The sequence below is a fragment of the Rattus norvegicus genome, chromosome 15 (genome assembly GCF_036323735.1).
Source record: "Rattus norvegicus strain BN/NHsdMcwi chromosome 15, GRCr8, whole genome shotgun sequence".
Lineage (NCBI taxonomy): Eukaryota > Metazoa > Chordata > Mammalia > Rodentia > Muridae > Rattus > Rattus norvegicus.
The window spans coordinates 101,699,132-101,717,111 of record NC_086033.1 but is presented as its reverse complement, the minus strand read 5'-3'; the positions used below and the strand labels follow the sequence as shown (position 1 = coordinate 101,717,111).

At 44.8% G+C, this 17,980-nt stretch overlaps 1 protein-coding gene across 1 annotated transcript; it reads left to right on the top strand.

The window, feature by feature from the left end:
* Nucleotides 1-13,936: 13,936 nt before the first annotated feature.
* Nucleotides 13,937-17,532, top strand: Sox21 (SRY-box transcription factor 21). Its single transcript, NM_001402362.1, has one exon. The coding sequence runs from the start codon at nt 15,322-15,324 to the stop codon at nt 16,150-16,152; it is 831 nt and encodes a 276-aa protein (NP_001389291.1). The 5' UTR covers nt 13,937-15,321; the 3' UTR covers nt 16,153-17,532.
* The last annotated feature ends 448 nt before the right edge of the window (nt 17,533-17,980 follow it).

The following is a 17,980-nucleotide window of genomic DNA, read 5'->3' as shown; positions in this document are numbered from 1 at the left end:
GTCTGAAGACAGCTACAGAGTACTTACATATAATAAATAAATAAATAAATCTTTTAAAAAAAAAAAGACAGAGCCTCACTAAGTAGCCTTGACTGGTATTATAAACCAGTTGGCCTTGAACTCACCTATCTCTGCTTCCATAATGCAGGGATTAAACAGAGAGAGACAGAGAGAGAGAGAAAGAGAGAGAGAGAGAGAGAGAGAGAGAGAGAGAGAGAGATTGAGGAAGAAAAAAGACTTAGGAATAATCCTAACAACAGTAGTGTAACTTCTTCACTGGAACTATAAGATCTTAGGGAAAGTTCGTGCTTGCAAAGATATATCATTAATGTGGCAAAGTTTTCCAAATTGATCTGCAATTGAGCATAGTACATGTGAAAGTTCCAGTGTCTTTTTAAGTAAATATGGACAAACCAGTCTAAAATGAATGTGACAATACAGGCAACATCACAGAGCTATAACAACCCTGGGAAGACCTAGTTGGACAGTCCACACTTACTCCAAACAACTCTTAGGATTCAAGGCCAAAAGGCAAATGACCCAATAAAAATGGACAAAGAAATTGAGTAGATTTCCCAAAGAAGGTATAGAAACCTACAAGAAAAGTGTGTGTCAAAGTCCAACCTTGTGTGAGTCATCTCTCAAATGGAAACAAAATAACAAAACACAAGATAACTCCTGCTAGATCCATTGTAGTAAAAAAGATAGACAATGGGTGCTAATTTTATGTGTCAATCAGATTGGGTTAAGGGATAGCTAGATAGCTACTCAGTGTGTATGTGAGTGTGTGTGTGTGTGTGTGTGTGTGTGTGTGTGTGTGTGTGTGTGTGTGTTTTAGTCCCTAATTCAAGAGTGTGAGAGTAAAACTTGAATCAGGGACTGGGTGCAACAGAAGAGTGCTGGGGTCAAATGTGGATAGGCATCGTTCAACCTGTTGAGGGCCCAAATAGAAGAACACAGCAGAAAGGAAGTTTCTTCTGATTGAGTTGGATCATCCATCCTCCCCTGCCTTCACAAGTTGGTGCTTGTGGTTTTCAGGCCCTCATAGATGGACTTGGACTAGGATTTTTACCCTCACACCTTAAGCCTTCAGACTCACATTTAATTCTTCCTCTGGCTTTCTTGGTTCTCCAGCATGCCGATAGTACACGTTGGGACTTCCCAGTCTTCTTATTTACACAAACCAACTCCCTGTGGCTCTGTTTCTCTAATGAACCTGACAATGTGGGACAAGTTAGAGGCTTCCTACTGCTGATAGGAATCTACACTAACAAGGTCATTTTGGGGAAATAACCAATCAGTTGAGCTAAGATAGGTAATACTGTGAGCATTTTCCAGCTGTCCATCAGCTCATGAATCGTTGTGTGAAATGCGAGTGTGCATACAATGGAATACTATTCACTAATAAAACTGCATGAACTGCTGGTGCATGCTGCAACTTGGATGAACCTTGAAACACTATGCTATACAAAGGAGGCCTCTCATCGCACAATCAGATCATAAGATCTGGTTCAAATGAGATGCCCAGAGCAGGCAAGGCTGTAGAGACAGAATGTACATTAGTGCTTGCCTGCTGAGTCGAGAGAGGACAGCTTGGAGGTAACAGAGAGCAATAGCTAATAAAGACGCCATTTCTTTCTGTAGTGGTCGATGAAATGTTCTAAAATTAACTATAGTGGTGGCCACACCATTCTCTGACTAAAACAAAAACAAACAAAGCAAAAACATCGAGTTGAATAAGTGAATGCATTATTTGAGTGAATTATCTTCTCCGAATATTTATTTTTATTATTTTTAAATTGTGTGTGCACGCACACGTGTAAATACAGGAGCCCATTAAAGCCAGAGGCATCAGATACTCATGAAGCAGAGCTGTAGGCAGCTGAGGTGCCCAGCGACAGTTCTGGGAATCAATGTGGGTCTTCTGGGAGAGTAATACACGCTCTTCATCACAGAACCACCTCTCCAGAAGGCATCTTGGCAAGGAAGTTATAAAAGTCAATCCTCCTCATACAAGGATGTTGTTCTTGCCAGTTTGCTCTGGAAAGTAGTAAAAGAGAAGTCTGTTGAAGCCCTAAGTCAATGTGGAAGGCAGAGGAAGCAAGCCTCCGACATGCCCTTAAAAAAAAACTTAAGTTCCAACTGTAGCTGTCTGCATGGAAGGCAGTTTCTCCTTCCTAGTCAGAATGCTCTGCCACCCTGCCCACTGCCCAAGTGAACCAGACTCACCTGTCTCCAGTCACCTTTAGGAAGTTCACAGGTGCCTCATCGGAAATCTCATCCTTCCCCTGCATTGCCTCCTTCTCGTTTACAGCCTCACACGTTAGCTGAAAGGTCTATCATTATCTCCACCTTCCCAAGAAGAGACTGCAACTCTCCGAGTTGGCGGCTAGTCCACAGCAAACAGGGAGGGCAAACAGAGCACTTGGGTTTTCCATGTGGCTCTCTGTCTACGATGCTGCTCCGACCTGCCCTTTCTAACACATATTGCTTATTTTCTCTGAGGCGGCACCCTAGTCAGTGTTTACAATTAAAAACATTAATTGCTCTATGTGTTTTAATTGATGGGCCCTGTTGATTTCAGAAACCACGAAACCACTGATTCATGAGATGCAGTAGGAGTCCAGTCGGTAATGGAATGTATTAATCCATCTCTACAGACATTACTAATATTTTCCGTAAGTAATGTATGCCCAAAACGAGCTGAAAGCAGGCGCCCATGGCTATGGTGGAGGAGGTGGAACAGCACCAAATAACCATCATCCCAATGCACTGCCATATGCTAATTTGGGGGCGAAACTTTGTATCCTGTAGCCGTGTCTGTTTCTATTCCTTTTTTCTGAAACACTATCATTGTTAGCTGTGTAATGGGGCCCCGAGTAAGTGCAGATCATTTTCTCAGTCTAAATGAGTATAACTTACTCGCATACACTTGAAATTAGAAATTAAGGGATTAAAAAGAATAAGAGGTGGGAATCCTTAACTTAAGATCTATAATGAGGACTGTGTTGAGCGGCTCCAGAATCTTCCAGACTGTAGAGAAATATCATCGAGGATGTTTTAGATTCTGTGTGCTCATCTTTTTTAATTAAGATAGTGTAGTACTTCAGGTTTGAACTATGCAGCGATTTAACTTTTAAAGTGTTGAGGTTCTGTGTATGGTCTGCTTGTATGTCTGTTCACTATTATGTACCTAGTGTCCTCAGAAGAGGAAGCCCGACGAGCACGTCAGATCTCCTGGAACTGGAGTTACAGACAATTGGGGGCTTCCTCGTGGATGCTGGGAACCAAGCTGAAGCCCCCTAGAAGGATAACCGGTGCTCTCAACCACTGAGCCATCTCTCCAGCTCCTCATTTATGCATTTAAAAAATATATATGATACTAACATAAAGAATTTTCTGGTTGAGAACTAGTTTGCTGCCTTCAGAAAATCTAGGAATCAGACGTTATTCCTATGTAGATGGTGACTAAAACTTAAATATTTAAGTTTGGAAGAGAAAGGCCATTAATGTGAAACAGAAAACACTACGAGGAGGGTCCGGCTATTAGGGTTATAGCTATCTTTTCCTTCTGCTGCCCCATACCCTACTCATGATTAATTCATAAGTGCGAATGGGGTGGGGTGAGAACGACAGGATTTTTGCAGTTGTTACCATTTTCTTTGGATTAGAAATCTCTCCTTCTTCTTATAAATCTTCTTCTCTTATAAATTCTACAGCCTGTGTAGCAATGGTATTCACTCTTAAGACTAAATCTGGCTCTCCGGGGTCAAAAGGAGTTAGAGTCTTCATCAAAAGTCCACTTGTAAACCCGTGGGTTAGCTTGGTCATCTGATGGTGATGCTGACGGAGCTGGATTTCCGATGAAGGCTGCCATACCTATCCATAACGAACTGTTCCGAAACACAGTGACCTAATAAAGCAAGCAGTTCCCTATGCCACTGTCTTATATCTCAGACAGGGCTTAGCAGGGTGGTTCTTCAGTCTCACACATCACTGGCAAGAATCCTTTGGTGGAATCCTCTGGTGTGTGAACCATTCTGAAGGCTCCAAGAAAGGATCCGTCTTCTGTCTGATACCCAGGTGGGATGGCCCACAGGTTTGAATCAGCCAGTGCTCCATGCCAGTCTTATATTGTGCAGTCTCAAAATAGTGACAAATTTCATATAGCAGCCCAGGGCTTCTAGACACCAAGAACTGCAACTAGAAGCTGAAAAGTTTCGGATGGCTGGGGATCCCAGAATGATACTTCTGTTGCACCATACTGGTCAAGCGGGTCACCAAGGGCAACCGGAGTCTAGGAGTGAACTAACTCTCAGACTTCGGTTCTCATGAAGGGCTAACCGAGGACATGCTGCCATCTCCAAACTCCCCCAAAGTCTGGAACACTGAACACATGTGCACATCTGACTGAAAAGGAAGTTACATTTCTCCTGTAGCATAAAATCAAGGAGGCACGGGGATGAGCACTGCCCTGACATCGCCAGCCCATGTAGACTCAGAACAACTCTGTAAAACTACTCTAGTGTGAGCGCCCCGAGGAGCTTTTTCTATTTCCCTTTCCCTCACACAAAATTTGTCTGTCTGTCTGACCATCACCCAAATAGAGTGTTGCCTCAGGGTCCCAAATAGAGTGTCAGACACCCAGCCAACATCCCAGACGTCTCCTTACCTAAGAAGCAAGACTTATTTTAATAAGAAAAAAAGAAAGAGAGAAAGAGAGAGAGAGAGAGAGAGAGAGAGAGAGAGGGAGGGAGGGAGAGGGAGAGAGAGAGAGAGAGAGAGAGAGAGAGAGAGAGAGAGAGAGAGAGAAAAGAAAGAATGGAATCATATGTGGTGCCTTCTTTAGTCCCACCAGGATTCGAAGGCAGGAGGATCTCCGAGTTTCAGGTCAGTTATGAATACATAATGAGAACCTATCTCAAAACCAAAACAAACAAGGACCAGAAATGCACTTCAATTATCCCTTGTCTTAGCTTGCAGATGCCGAGATTTGAATTCCCAGCAGCAGGTAAACCAGGATGCTGCACCCTCTCAGTCCTAACCCTTGGTGGGCAGAGACAGGAGGAACTGAAGTACAGGTCATTCTCAGCTACTTGTACTTTGAAATTCACTATGAATATGTGAGAAAAAAATACTAAAAGAAAAATTATTTCTCACAATTGGTGATGCTAAACTTACATAAATAAATCAGTATAATTAAAAGAGATGAAGGAAATACCTTTTTCAGAATGAAAGTGTTCAAACAGAGGTTTGGGAAAGAGGCTAGCCTTGACATTCGTGGGAGATCCCTGAATTTTCGCTGCCTCAGGTCCAAATAATTTTAAGGTAAAAGTTGCATCATTCACTATTAAAGTATTCCAAGAATGATTTTATTTTTAAGAATAGATCCAACAAGAATATATAATCGACAATCTTTTAGGCACTCCATCCATTTTATCAAAAATGCAAAAGCAAGATTTAATCACATTAGACGAGCTTTTTTTATAATCAAGGAAATATTAAAAACAGAGCCAAACAACGCTTATAATTTAAAAGTAATAAATGTTGTTCTGTAACTAGTCTACCCTTAGTAACAGCTTAAAATGACAGACTTAAGTGCCAAGGAGACAGCAAGGACACTTGCTGCCAAGACTTGAGGCCCAACTTCTATCCTTGGCAGTCACATGAAGAAAGGAGAGAACCCATTCTCACAAGTTGTCTTTGAACTTCCATACATGTCACAGCCTGCCTGCCAACACACATATGTACACATATAAAATAAAGACATAAATGGTTTTTTTTAAAAAAGAAGTTTTAATTAAGAAGTTGAGTAACCACCAAACTGTTCTTGGAGAAAGGAAACGGTAAACTATAATTGATCATGTCTTTAATTTTACTTTTCATTTATATGTGAATGATACACCTACTTGTCTGTATGTGCACCATGTGTGAACAGGTGCTCAGGGAGAACCGGAGGCTGATACCTGATACTCTGGGATTGCAGTTACAGACTGTTCTGAACTGCCATGTGGATGCTGAGAATCAAACACAGGTCTTCTGCAAGAGCTGCAAATGCTTTAAACTTCAGAACCATCTCTCCAGCCTTTATTTGAAATGGCTTGATGACAGAGTTTAAGATGTGGAATTTTTATTTGGGAGTATGTTAAGTCTTGTCATTTCTAATACTATTAGGTTAGTTAACTATCTTGGATGTGAATTGTGGGGTTAAATCCTCAGCCTAATTTTTTCTAATTGCCTGTGCATACATGAACTCATTCATCAACCATTTATTAAGCACCTATTTGATTCCAGAAGCCTTACAAAGTGCTGAGGTATAAAGATCAAAAAGATATCGTCCTTGCCCTTGGGGTGTTTAAAGTTGAATGAGGAAACAATAGGGGGTAATACTTATAACTAAGAGCTGCTGGCACTAGAATAGTAGTCGAGCTGGAATATGAAGATTAAGCAGGGAGTAGTTAACTGAGCCTGGTGGAATCGGTAGTTAACTGAGCTGGGTGGAGTCGGTAGTTAACTGAGCCTGGTGAAGACAAATAAAAAAAAAATTTTGCTCAAAAAACTACTTGAAGCTATTGCCAATGAATGCATCTGATAGAATTTTCTTGTCCAGGTGTTCCCAGCCTCCTAAGTCTCCCCCAAGCATTCTCATAGCAAAGGCAGAATTTCACTTAAAAAGCAAGCCCTGTGATACAATGAGGGCCCTTTTGTCTCAAGTGAATAGACAATGATAAATTTCATCATAAACAGGGCTTTGTCTGCCAGCAATAGATAGATAATGTACACACATGAGCATCAGATACTGACAACTGACAGTGCAGACACACCTATGACTACAGTCTAGCCACTCCTGACAACTCACTGGAATGTGGAAAAGGAAGCTGAGAATAATCAAGAGGATAGGTCAACTAGGACGTAAGTGTGTAGAAACATTTAAAGCACAAACAAAACATTCAAATACAAAGTATCTCTAAAAATACCTGGAGGCGATAAGTCCACTGAGGTCATAAGTCAACTTTTCAGGCAGTTGAACTGATTAGGTACAGACACTATCAGACCAAACACTAATTTTTAATACATCAGAATTCCTGCCTATGGTCCTCTCATGCAAGAAAAATAAAAGGAATTAGGACTTTACTTTTTCTTTCTTTCTTTTTTTCTTTTTTCTTTTTCTCAGAGCTGGGAACCGAACCCAGGGCCTTCCGCTTGCTAGGCAAGTGCTCTACCACTGAGCTAAATCCCCAACCCCGGACTTTACTTTTTCTGACTCTCTTATTCTGATTATAAAGAAATGAAACAAACATGAGCTAAATAAAAACCTGAGTAAAACAAGCACCCTTAAGTAGGTGTGGACCTTGTAGAGGGATTGGAGGCTCTGGCCTGTCCTCCAAGTGTGGGGCATTGGAGGTAGACCAAGCAAGAAATGAAAAGGGAATCTCTTAAGCCCTGGAGTTTCCATACTGGTGCAGGAACAGTGGCTCTGACTTCTGTGAGATTTGGTAGCACAGTGGCCCAATAAAAATCAAAGAAAAACAAGCAAGCGATGACCAACTTCATGAGCAAAACTTTAGGCATGGCAGAGGGTGGAATGAAGGAAGGACTTAGTGTACCCAATATGGCAGGGTCCTTACTCTAGGGATGAAGAATGGATGGTTTGGTTGGCCAGCCATCTAAACTAAGAAAAGAATAACCAAGAAGGGCCATGGATAAATATGTAGGTGTGTGTGGCTTGGTGTCATGAGGCCAGAGAGAACTGGATTGTTCAAAGTCCCAAGTTCTGGAAACAAACAAACAAAAATTTGTGAAGTCATTTCTTCTTTCCTAAATTCTTCTCAGTACTGATGAGTTGACAGTGTAGTATAACACAAAAGTGAAATAAAGTGCATAGAGACAAACAGAGGAAGAAAACTCTCAGGACCTATGGATGCTTTTAATGTAGAAAAGCTAAAACATTTAAAGAGGTTTCAAGCTGAACGTGGTGGCACACTCTGAGACAAACCAGTCTCTGTTTGAAGATCAGCCTGGGAAAAACAGTGACTCTGTCTCAAAACTCAGTGGGTAAAGTGAATAATTTTTCATTAATGTCACGTGGTTGTCATTTCAAAATTATTATAAAAATCAAATGATTTCTAAAATACTGACAATAAGCAGAAAATTAAACCCCTAAAGCACATTGTTTTTTTAAAAAAAGCATTTTAAAATATACTACTTATCTTAGCAAATAAATATTTTAAAAATATGCAAATATTTTTAAATGTAGAAAATGCAGTGATAAAAACATCATTTTGCATACTAACTTAAAAAATAACAGGGGGTTAAAAACACTATAAACCAACAAATAATGAAGAAATTAAAATTTTACTCAAATACACACACACACACACACACACACACACACACCTCACCAAGACAAATAACACTTATTTCACTTCAGCAAAATTAATGAGGAGATACTAGCTTCATGGATTAGAAGGTCGGTATTATAAATATTCAGTTCTCAACATATAGGCTTGTAGAAATCTTATTTTTAAAAGCTTCTAAAAATAATTGGGGTCTCAGAGAATATCTATAACGAGACATTCTGTCCTAAAATGTGCGTGCAAATACAAATGCTGAAAGTATTCAAAATACTCTTGAATAACAATGAGAGGATTTGCTATACCAGATAATGCAAAAACAGACAAACAGAATACTAGCTTAGAATGCAAAACAGAAAGAACAGAAACCAACTTAAGTTTGGGCTAGGTAGCACTGACGAATAGAATACCAGGGCAGTCTTTGCAGTTAATAGTTTTGAGCTTGAGGATCTATATGGAAATAAAGCTCATAGTGTCTACAAATATCAATTTCAGGTGGATTCTGGTAATGGGAGAGTAATTCCTACAAGATGAAACATCTGAGAGATAATGAAATTTATATATATATATATATATATATATATATATATATATAACATATGTGTATGTATATTAAAAGTCTCACAGACAATGAACACAGGACAATAGTCATAGACATAGATAATATATGATTATATATAAAAACATACACACACACATACACACACACACACATATATACACAGACACATATATGAACTAAATCACTCAAGGACCCACTTAGAAGAGATATAGCATGAAGTGAGTTTCCCACTTTGCAGCCATCGCACTTTGTGCAAACATCAGGAAACAAGATGGAAATGTTTACATGTACTCATCAACAAGGAAGTAAGCAATAGTCTACAGCACATATCCACAGTCAAATGTCAGATGCAAGCTAAGACAAATGAATGACAGCAACATGCGGTAAAAAAATGATGTATTCAATCAACATGGAAGAAGTCAATAAATATTATATACAAAGGTTTTCTAGTGAAAACTTGCACAGATTAAAATTTTTTCAAACAATGATTTTTAAGGATACATTAGACTTTAAAAAAACCATAAGAGCATCAGTGAAGGAAAGAGTTATGTCGGGTTTGGAAATTAACAGACAGTTTGCTGTGTACATCATCTAGTTAGGAGTAAGTCTGCAGATACATATATATATATATACATAGATATATATATAGATAGATAGATAGAGATAGATAGAGAGATATATGTGTATATATATAGAGAGAGGATGTAGATTCATGTTTGTTAATTTATTAAATATAACTCAATAAATAAATAAATGCAAGTTGCTGGTAGGTTAATTATGAGAATATACCATGAATTTGGAACTGTGATTAAGTCAAATTTGTGTTTCACAGAAGGAAACTAGAGTACTTGGGAGAGGAGAGGGGACTTGAGCAGGACGGCGATACCTGGGGATGGGAAGGTTATCTAACATTCCTGTATTTATCTGAGAGCCCTTTAGCTATCAGAGGAAGAGGGACGACTGGGGTAACTCAGGGCTGGCAATGGCTCAGGGTTTGCCTTAGGAGGTGCAGGAAGTAAGATCAGCGGATTGCAGTCCCCACCTCTCTTGCCACACGGGCTGTGAGGATGGACCTTCAGAGGACCGCCCTAAGTGAGTCACAGGAATGTAAGAGTTTAAACACTGGGACTCTGTGGCCTGCCATTTGCCTACTGCTGAGGAATCCCTCAGTTACCTGCTCCAAGGCTTCTTTTCTGATCCATAAACTGAGGGTGTGACTTATTTTATAGTACTTCCCTAAAAACACAGAAAGAGGATCCACGTAAAAGGTCTAGTCTTGGCAGCTAGAAAATAAGAAAATTATTACTGTTTGAACACACTCCAAAGCAGTCACAGGCGGCTCCCAGGTCAGTAGGAGGGGCACCCAGGAGGAAACCTGTCAGGTTTGTGCTCCTAGTAAACAGACTGTGCTGCTGAAGTATGAGTGACCCCACGCTGCCAACATCACAAGTCACATGACAGGATTGCGGTTCTGGATTTGCCTCATCCCAGCAACCAACCCCCAGACCTCACTGCCTACCCCTCTTAGAAGCACTTATCTACAGAGATTAAAGCTTTCTGCAGGGTTCTTGAGGTCTAAAATTGAGATTTTGGGTAACCGCCTCTCTTAAATTCGTTTAGAAAGGTTTTTGGGTGGGGGTGGGGCGCGAGCGGGCCTTGGGTGGGGCTGAAGAGACAACGTTGGTGTTTCTTGTGTAGCCATTAGGGAAAGCTCTTCTTGGTGCGAGCCTTCTTAGACACATGCGGTCAAGAAGAGACAAAGCTCATCAGTACAACCTTAGCTTGCAAGCACAGCAGGAACAATGAAAAATCAAGGGCTTGGAATCTCAAAACGAGGAAAACTTAACAGCGATGCGAAAAGGCTACGTTTGTAGCTGTTGATGCAATTGCTCCTCTTCTGTTTAATTCACTTGGACCCTGCACTGACCCGCCCCCATGGGGTAAAAGGGAAGCAGAGGTGTCACTAAAGCCTAAGTAAGGTTGGCTGCTGTTAACATTCCCTCCTCAGCAGATCAAACAGGCTACATTGTGCTTCCACTGAAGCATGACTCCTTCATAGCACTTGCTTAAGAGCTGAACCCCAACGTTCTCTCACTATAATCTTAGGCTCCCGGATTCCAGGTGGAACCCACCACGAGCTTTGGCCTCTATGTGTTGAAGGTATCAGCTTGGCTTCCTGGAACATGGAGGTTAAAATACCATACAGAAAGGAGGGGGAGGAGGAGGGGGGGAAGGGTTGAAAAGATGGGGGTGGGGGGGGACATCTAGGTTCACACTGAGAACTCAACATCTCAGGCCTTTGGGAAGAAGGAAATGGAGCTGCCTGGGTTTGCCAGGCATTTTTCTACTCCTGCCAGCATCATTACTGCCTCCTAGTGAAGGTTTCGGGATTGGAAAGAGACCAATTATGGAGGAGGCCGGGAGGAGGGTCAGTATCAGAACACCCACAGACTTTTCATGCACGTGTGCTCTGTTTCCCACTGGATACCTCTGTGACTCAGGCATTACTGTGTCCCTAAAGAAAGAAGAGTCTCCTGATGAAACTAACCAGGTGGCCAGCTCTCTGGGTGCTTCCCAAGAGTTGACAGGACCCATCACATTAACAAGTCTCTGTCATTTCCTTGTCCTTTATCAGTTCCTCACATGGGCCATTCCCTTTTCCATACCTAGATGCTCACCGTGCAGACAGTACTGCACCCTTGCACCCTGACTGTTTAAGCCTGTGCCTGCCACTCTACTGATTTGAATATAACACAGGAGCAAATGAAAACTGAGTTTACATTTGGACACACACACACACACACACACACACACACACACACACACACACTGACTAGGGGTTTTCCTTTATTAAAAACTCTGTGGACTCAGGCAAGAGCTCTAAAGGCTGATGGGTAACAGGGACACTATTTTCTTTTATCTCCCAATTGTTTATTTCTTTTTTTTTTTTCAGATGCAGAGGTCTCAGGACAAGAATACTGACCCTCAAAAATCCAGAACCAATAAAATCAAACATTTCCCATTTTGAACTGTGAGAAGATTTGTTTCCTGAACACATGAAGTACACACAATTTTTTCCTTTTATGATGTCTCTGCTTCCTACTGAACTTTCTAACTTGGTTCATCTGCTAAAAGGGCAACATTGCATAGTTTATACTGGGGTTGTTCAAGGAAGCTTTACGTATTTGATTTTTGACAACACATAGCATATACAATCATGAATTTCAGTCATATGTACAAACATTTCAGTGCAATCATAATTTATTGTAGATTTATAAGATAAATTCGAAGTGCATAAAACACTTAAAACACCAACATAAACTAATTTCTTCAACCTTCAATCTTTTTATGTCAAGATAATTTTCATTATTAGACTCAACTTTATTCAGAATGATTAGTGAGTAACAGTTTTCATATATTGTGTTCCATATATACATATATGTATATGTATATATATATAGAGAGAGTGGCGGTGGTAATATTTTTGTCTCAAACCTATTATGCAAGTTGGTAGGTTGAAAGCTGAGACGGTAATTTTGTAGTTTATCATCATGAAACAGTGTATTTAATATCCTAGTCTATGTAATTACACTTGCCAGAGTCTTAGCATTGCACCACCCAGAGTCTGAAGGACAGTGTCTTCTAGAGTGAGGTAAGGAATTCCGATCCTAGAGAAATCAATTCAATTGTTTTAGCAACAGGAGAGGGAAAACAATACAAAATGCGAGTTTACAAACATGACAGCTAAGGAAAACAGAAACTCACTTAACATGCCACTGCTGACTGGCATGTCTGTTATCACAACAAACATTTCAAAAGCCACCGCTGTTCTTCAATTTAAATGAGCAACAAAACAAGCCTGATTCTTAAATAAATAGGAGTGCAAAACAATCCGTGTCAATGCCATCCTTACAAATCAGTGGTTCAAGGGTCCTGTGTGTGTACAAACAACATAAATTGCAAAAAGACCTTAAAAAAAATAACCGTGTATACGAATTTGCTACTTGCAAACAGCCAAAAGAAGACAAGTAAACTGCCTGAAGAACAATTACCTGGGGGGGGTCCCCAGGAATATTCGGGGGTGCAAACAAAACTATGCTGCTTGATTTTTTGCACAGCGTCAATTACAATAGCTCTAATTACCAAGCAAGAAAGCTTTGCTCAACAGCATAAAAAACAGTCAACGTAGAACATATTTTTTAAAATTTTTGTTTAGAGAAATGATTTATGCTTTTGATTTGAAGCCAACTCGCCCTAACGTGCAGTCGAGAGACTGTAAGCGAAAAAGAAATAAGAGATAGCGCTGGTGACCAGGATTAAAAGAAAGCAAAACAAGGCAGAAGACGTCTGTTATAAAGCTGGGTGTTCAGAAGAGGATGCGGGCTCAACCTAGGCTCGCGCTACTTTTCCGAAGGCTTTCCAAAAATAAAAAATAAAAAGGTCCTGTCCACTCTGCCACTCTGGGCTGTTTTTCACTCCACTCCCTCTGAGTGCAATCACCAGGCAAGAAACTGCGGGAGACGTCTGTTGCGAGGCACACCTGGCCCTCGAAGGAAAATGAGTACTTTCTTGCCTTTCGGAACAGTCTCAAACACTTTCATAGACTCCCCCCACCCCACCCCCAACCCCCTTCACCAGGCTTAACCCTCTTCCTCGCCAGTTTCTGAAGCTCTGCTCCTCGGGTGTAGGGCTTTCATCCTCCAGGAAGAGCCGCAGGCAGAGCCCCAGCAGCGCTGGGCTGAACAGGGGCAGCCGCGGGCGACACCAAGGATTGCCAAGCTCCAAACAGTGCGCAGACTCCGCGGCGCGCGGCGGACACTCCACTCGCCTAAACCTGCACTCAAAGTGAAAAAAGAGTAGGAGGAGGAGTGTTGGGAGGGGGCGAAGGGCGGGAGGGGGCGATCCTGTTAATTCCAGGTCCCGGAGGGGGACGGGAGGAGGCTCCGCTGGTCCCTCCTCCCTCCTGGGCTCCCGGCTCCTCCTCCTCCGCACACCCAGGATATACACACACACTCACACACGGCCGCGGCTGGACATGCACACCCAGCGCCCGCTGCCGGCGCCGACACTCGCAGGTGGCGACACTCACCTGAGCCGGTCTGCAGTCGCCTCGGGAGCGGCGGAGCGACAGCCTGGGCCCGGAAGGGGCCCGAAGCAGGGAGAGCAGGAGCGGCCCCAGCGCGGACCTGCGATCTGAGGTGATAGCACGTTTTCTTTAACCCCCGTCCTTCAGGACCTGGATCCCCGCACCCATCCAGCCCGCGGCGCCCGGAGCAGCCGGGACAGAGGGGCTCGGTGGCGCGGCACCCACGCGGGCGCACGCTCCGAGGCGCGCTCACCGAGAGGGGCGCGGCTGAGCCGGGGCCGGAAACTTAGGAGAAGTTAGTTGTAAGTGTCTCGGCTGCAGCGACCGGAGCGGGGAGGAGAAGGCGCCCGGGCCTGGCCCGCCGCGCTGCAACGAACCACCCTCCACTCCTGGGGTGCTCCGGAAGCCTGAGACAGTCAGCGCGCCCGGGGGAGCTGGGAGCCAAAGGAACAAGCATGGCCCGGGGGACAGCCTGGAGCAGCGAGTCGGAGAACCCGGACAGTCTCCACTGAGGCCAGGAGACTCAAGCTAACTTAAAACCTCAGCCTGCTTCCTTCCTCGCCTCTCCTGCGCCAAAGCCGGGGAGCAAGCCTCTCCAGGCAGGTGCCCGGGGACAGCGCCTGCCCTCAGCGTAGCTGTAGGATTGGGGGGTTCATCAGAGCGCCCTGACCCCGACACAGAAGACCGGCCACTGCAGTGTTTGTCTTTCCGTCCCTCGCCTTGCTCCGGGCTCCCAGACCCTCCCCCTCCTCTTCCTCTTCGCGGCCACCCCTCCCCCACTCCCATCTGCTTCTGTCAAACGAGAAAGTCACCGGGGAGAACCCAAACACTCCAGCCGCCGAGAGCCCCCTTTGGCACTTGGCAGCACGCGGCGGTGGGCTCCGAGGCTCAACTTGGTGGATCCTCCATCGCTCAACTTTCCGGACTGCTTGGCGTTTAAGGCTTTGAAGACGGAGGAGAGGGGAGAGCTGAACCAGGCAGTGGCCACCTGCAGGGAGTTGGCGAGCCAAAGCAACGGGACAGAAGGACAAAAAGCAGAGGGCAAAGTGCCACCGCGGAGTGGGGACACCGAGGAGAAGTTCCAGGGTCCCGGAGAGGATTTTTTCTTAGAGCTCGGCCAGACAAACCAAAGCGGCCTGGGACACAGCGTCGCGGCCCTGGGCTGGTCGTCTGGTCCCCTCTTCCCGCGCGGGAGCTACGCGGGGACGCACGGCCTCCCGCTGAGCCGGTCCCCACTGTCAGCCAACATTGATTTCCTCCGGGCGGAGGCCGAGGGCCCGGGTGGCGGCGGCGGGCTGCAGCCGCGGCTCGGCGACAGCATGTCCAAGCCGGTGGACCACGTCAAGCGGCCCATGAACGCCTTCATGGTGTGGTCGCGGGCTCAGCGGCGGAAGATGGCCCAGGAGAACCCTAAGATGCACAACTCGGAGATCAGCAAGCGCCTGGGCGCCGAGTGGAAGCTGCTCACCGAGTCGGAGAAGCGGCCGTTCATCGACGAGGCGAAGCGCCTGCGAGCCATGCACATGAAGGAGCATCCGGACTACAAGTACCGGCCGCGGCGCAAGCCCAAGACGCTGCTCAAAAAGGACAAGTTCGCCTTCCCGGTGCCCTACGGCCTGGGCAGCGTGGCGGACGCCGAGCACCCGGCGCTCAAGGCGGGAGCCGGGCTGCACGCGGGCGCGGGCGGCGGCCTGGTACCCGAGTCTCTGCTCGCGAACCCCGAGAAGGCGGCCGCCGCCGCCGCCGCTGCCGCCGCGCGCGTCTTCTTCCCGCAGTCCGCCGCCGCCGCCGCTGCTGCCGCCGCCGCCGCCGCTGCGGGCAGCCCCTACTCGCTCCTTGACCTGGGCTCCAAGATGGCAGAGATCTCGTCGTCGTCGTCCGGCCTGCCATACGCGTCGTCGCTGGGGTACCCCACGGCGGGCGCGGGCGCCTTCCACGGGGCGGCGGCGGCGGCTGCAGCGGCCGCGGCGGCCGCCGGGGGGCACACGCACTCGCACCCCAGCCCGGGCAACCCGGGCTACATGATCCCGTGCAACTGCAGCGCGTGGCCCAGCCCGGGGCTGCAGCCGCCGCTCGCCTACATCCTGTTGCCAGGCATGGGCAAGCCTCAGCTGGACCCCTACCCCGCGGCCTACGCGGCCGCGCTATGACCCCTGCGGTGACCTGTGCACACACGTGTACATATGTATAGGTACGAGACTCGCGGCCTTCCGCTGCGCCCTCGGGCGACCGGGGGCCCGGTTTGTATGTACATAGATGTATAGGTGTCAGGCAGAGGCGGAGGTGCCAGTCCGGGCTTGAGAGGCCGAGCCCTCGAGGGCGCGGGCGAGAGTGTGCGTGGCTTCGCAGGATCATTCCCCAGCCGCACTTCTGCAGCCAACTTTTAAGGAGAGCGGTTGTTAGCGCCAGCAGTTGGTGTTTGCTTTGCACTTCGGAACCTGTTGCGTTTTGACCCACGGAGGTGGAGGAGAAACTTTATGACATGTTGGGCTTTCCAGTTTTGTTGGTTGGATTTTGCTTTTTGCGTTTCATCCTTCCTCTCCCCGGTCCCACTTGGTCCCTGTTGCATGCGCTCGGTTCTGATGTTCGGTCTGAAATAGCTGGCCAAGGGGAGAGCCGGTGTCTTTAGCCTCTTAGAGTAGGGTGGCTCGGGGCTGCCTTACTCCGCGATTATACCTTGAATTCTGCAGACCTCTGCAGAACACTCCCCGGATCTATTCTTGACCAGTGAGTGACCAGCTCGAATCCGGCCTTTTGTATGAGACATGATCACCGTTCCTTTTGTTTCATCCCATGTGCAAATCAAAGCAAGACCTTTTATTTTCCTTCTTCTCCCCAAGAACAAGAAATGCAAAAAAAAAAAAAAAATACGTGTGAGGTGGAAGTTCGGTAATCTACCCCTGAATTATCTACTAGAAGTCTCTCTGAGTCCGCTGGCTTGGACTTGTGATGCAGTTTACGAACGTGTGGAAAGTACACATGCTATTTCCCCTCAAGGCTGAGTTCACCTTACGATTGTAAATGTGTGTGTGTCAGTGAAAACATTGAGCCTTGGGAAATGCGTTATTTTCGTTGCCCTAAATTTGAGTCGGTTTTGGACTCAATACATGTTGAACAAATGTCAAAGTTAACTTTTAAGAATTGCGGAACTTTCAGAATCGCAATTTTATCTAATATTAAATCAGACTTTTTTGTCTGGGTCGTAATTATATATTTATTACTTAGCAAAACTGGAAAAAAAAACCCAGAAAGCATAGAATTGTTTTTGAAAGCTGCCTCTCATCGACTAGTATTCCTCTCCCAAGCTGAACTGTTTTTCAGAGTTACCTTCCCATTTCGCTTATTTTCTAGGCCGCCTGCAATTCACTTGCAAATTATGATAAAACAACATTTTAAAAAAATTCCTCAAAGTATAGCTTTTTTGTTTCTTTTCAAATGTATATATTTTGACTAATGTTTGTGAATGAAGTTGCTAACATGTATTTAGTTTCATTTTGACTTTATGTAAGATAAAGTTTTAAAAGTTTAAATATTTGGTTTTAACTTTTATGTGTAAATGGTTTCCTTGTGCGATCTTCTAATTTAATATTAGATGCGTCTAAGCTATATCTGTAAATTAGAGTCCTACTATCACTCTGTTCATTTTTTTTGAACAAAGAGTTTAAATAAAGCCTGAACCAGGGAAAAGAGAGAATCCTCTATTTCTTGTTCAGTTCCTAACAAGATTTTTATCTGATTTGCCCTTGCGGTGCCTGGCCCAGGTGAAGTGTAAGGGATCCTCCAAAGGCAGTCTTTGTTTCACTTTTGAATAGATTTACTAGGAAATCTAAATCAAGCCATTGTTATTCAGAGCCAAAAACCCGATTTATCACATTTTTAATCGTGAATAGGAAAGATTTTAAAGAAGAAAAAAAAAAAACCCAAGAAGTTGCATTATCTGGGGGGTGGGGGGGGCATGTTGGCATTCATGAACCAGTA

Bases quoted from the DNA above. Each gene is read 5' to 3' on its own strand.
- Sox21 (NM_001402362.1), top strand. From the start codon at position 15,322: ATGTCCAAGCCGGTGGACCACGTCAAGCGGCCCATGAACGCCTTCATG.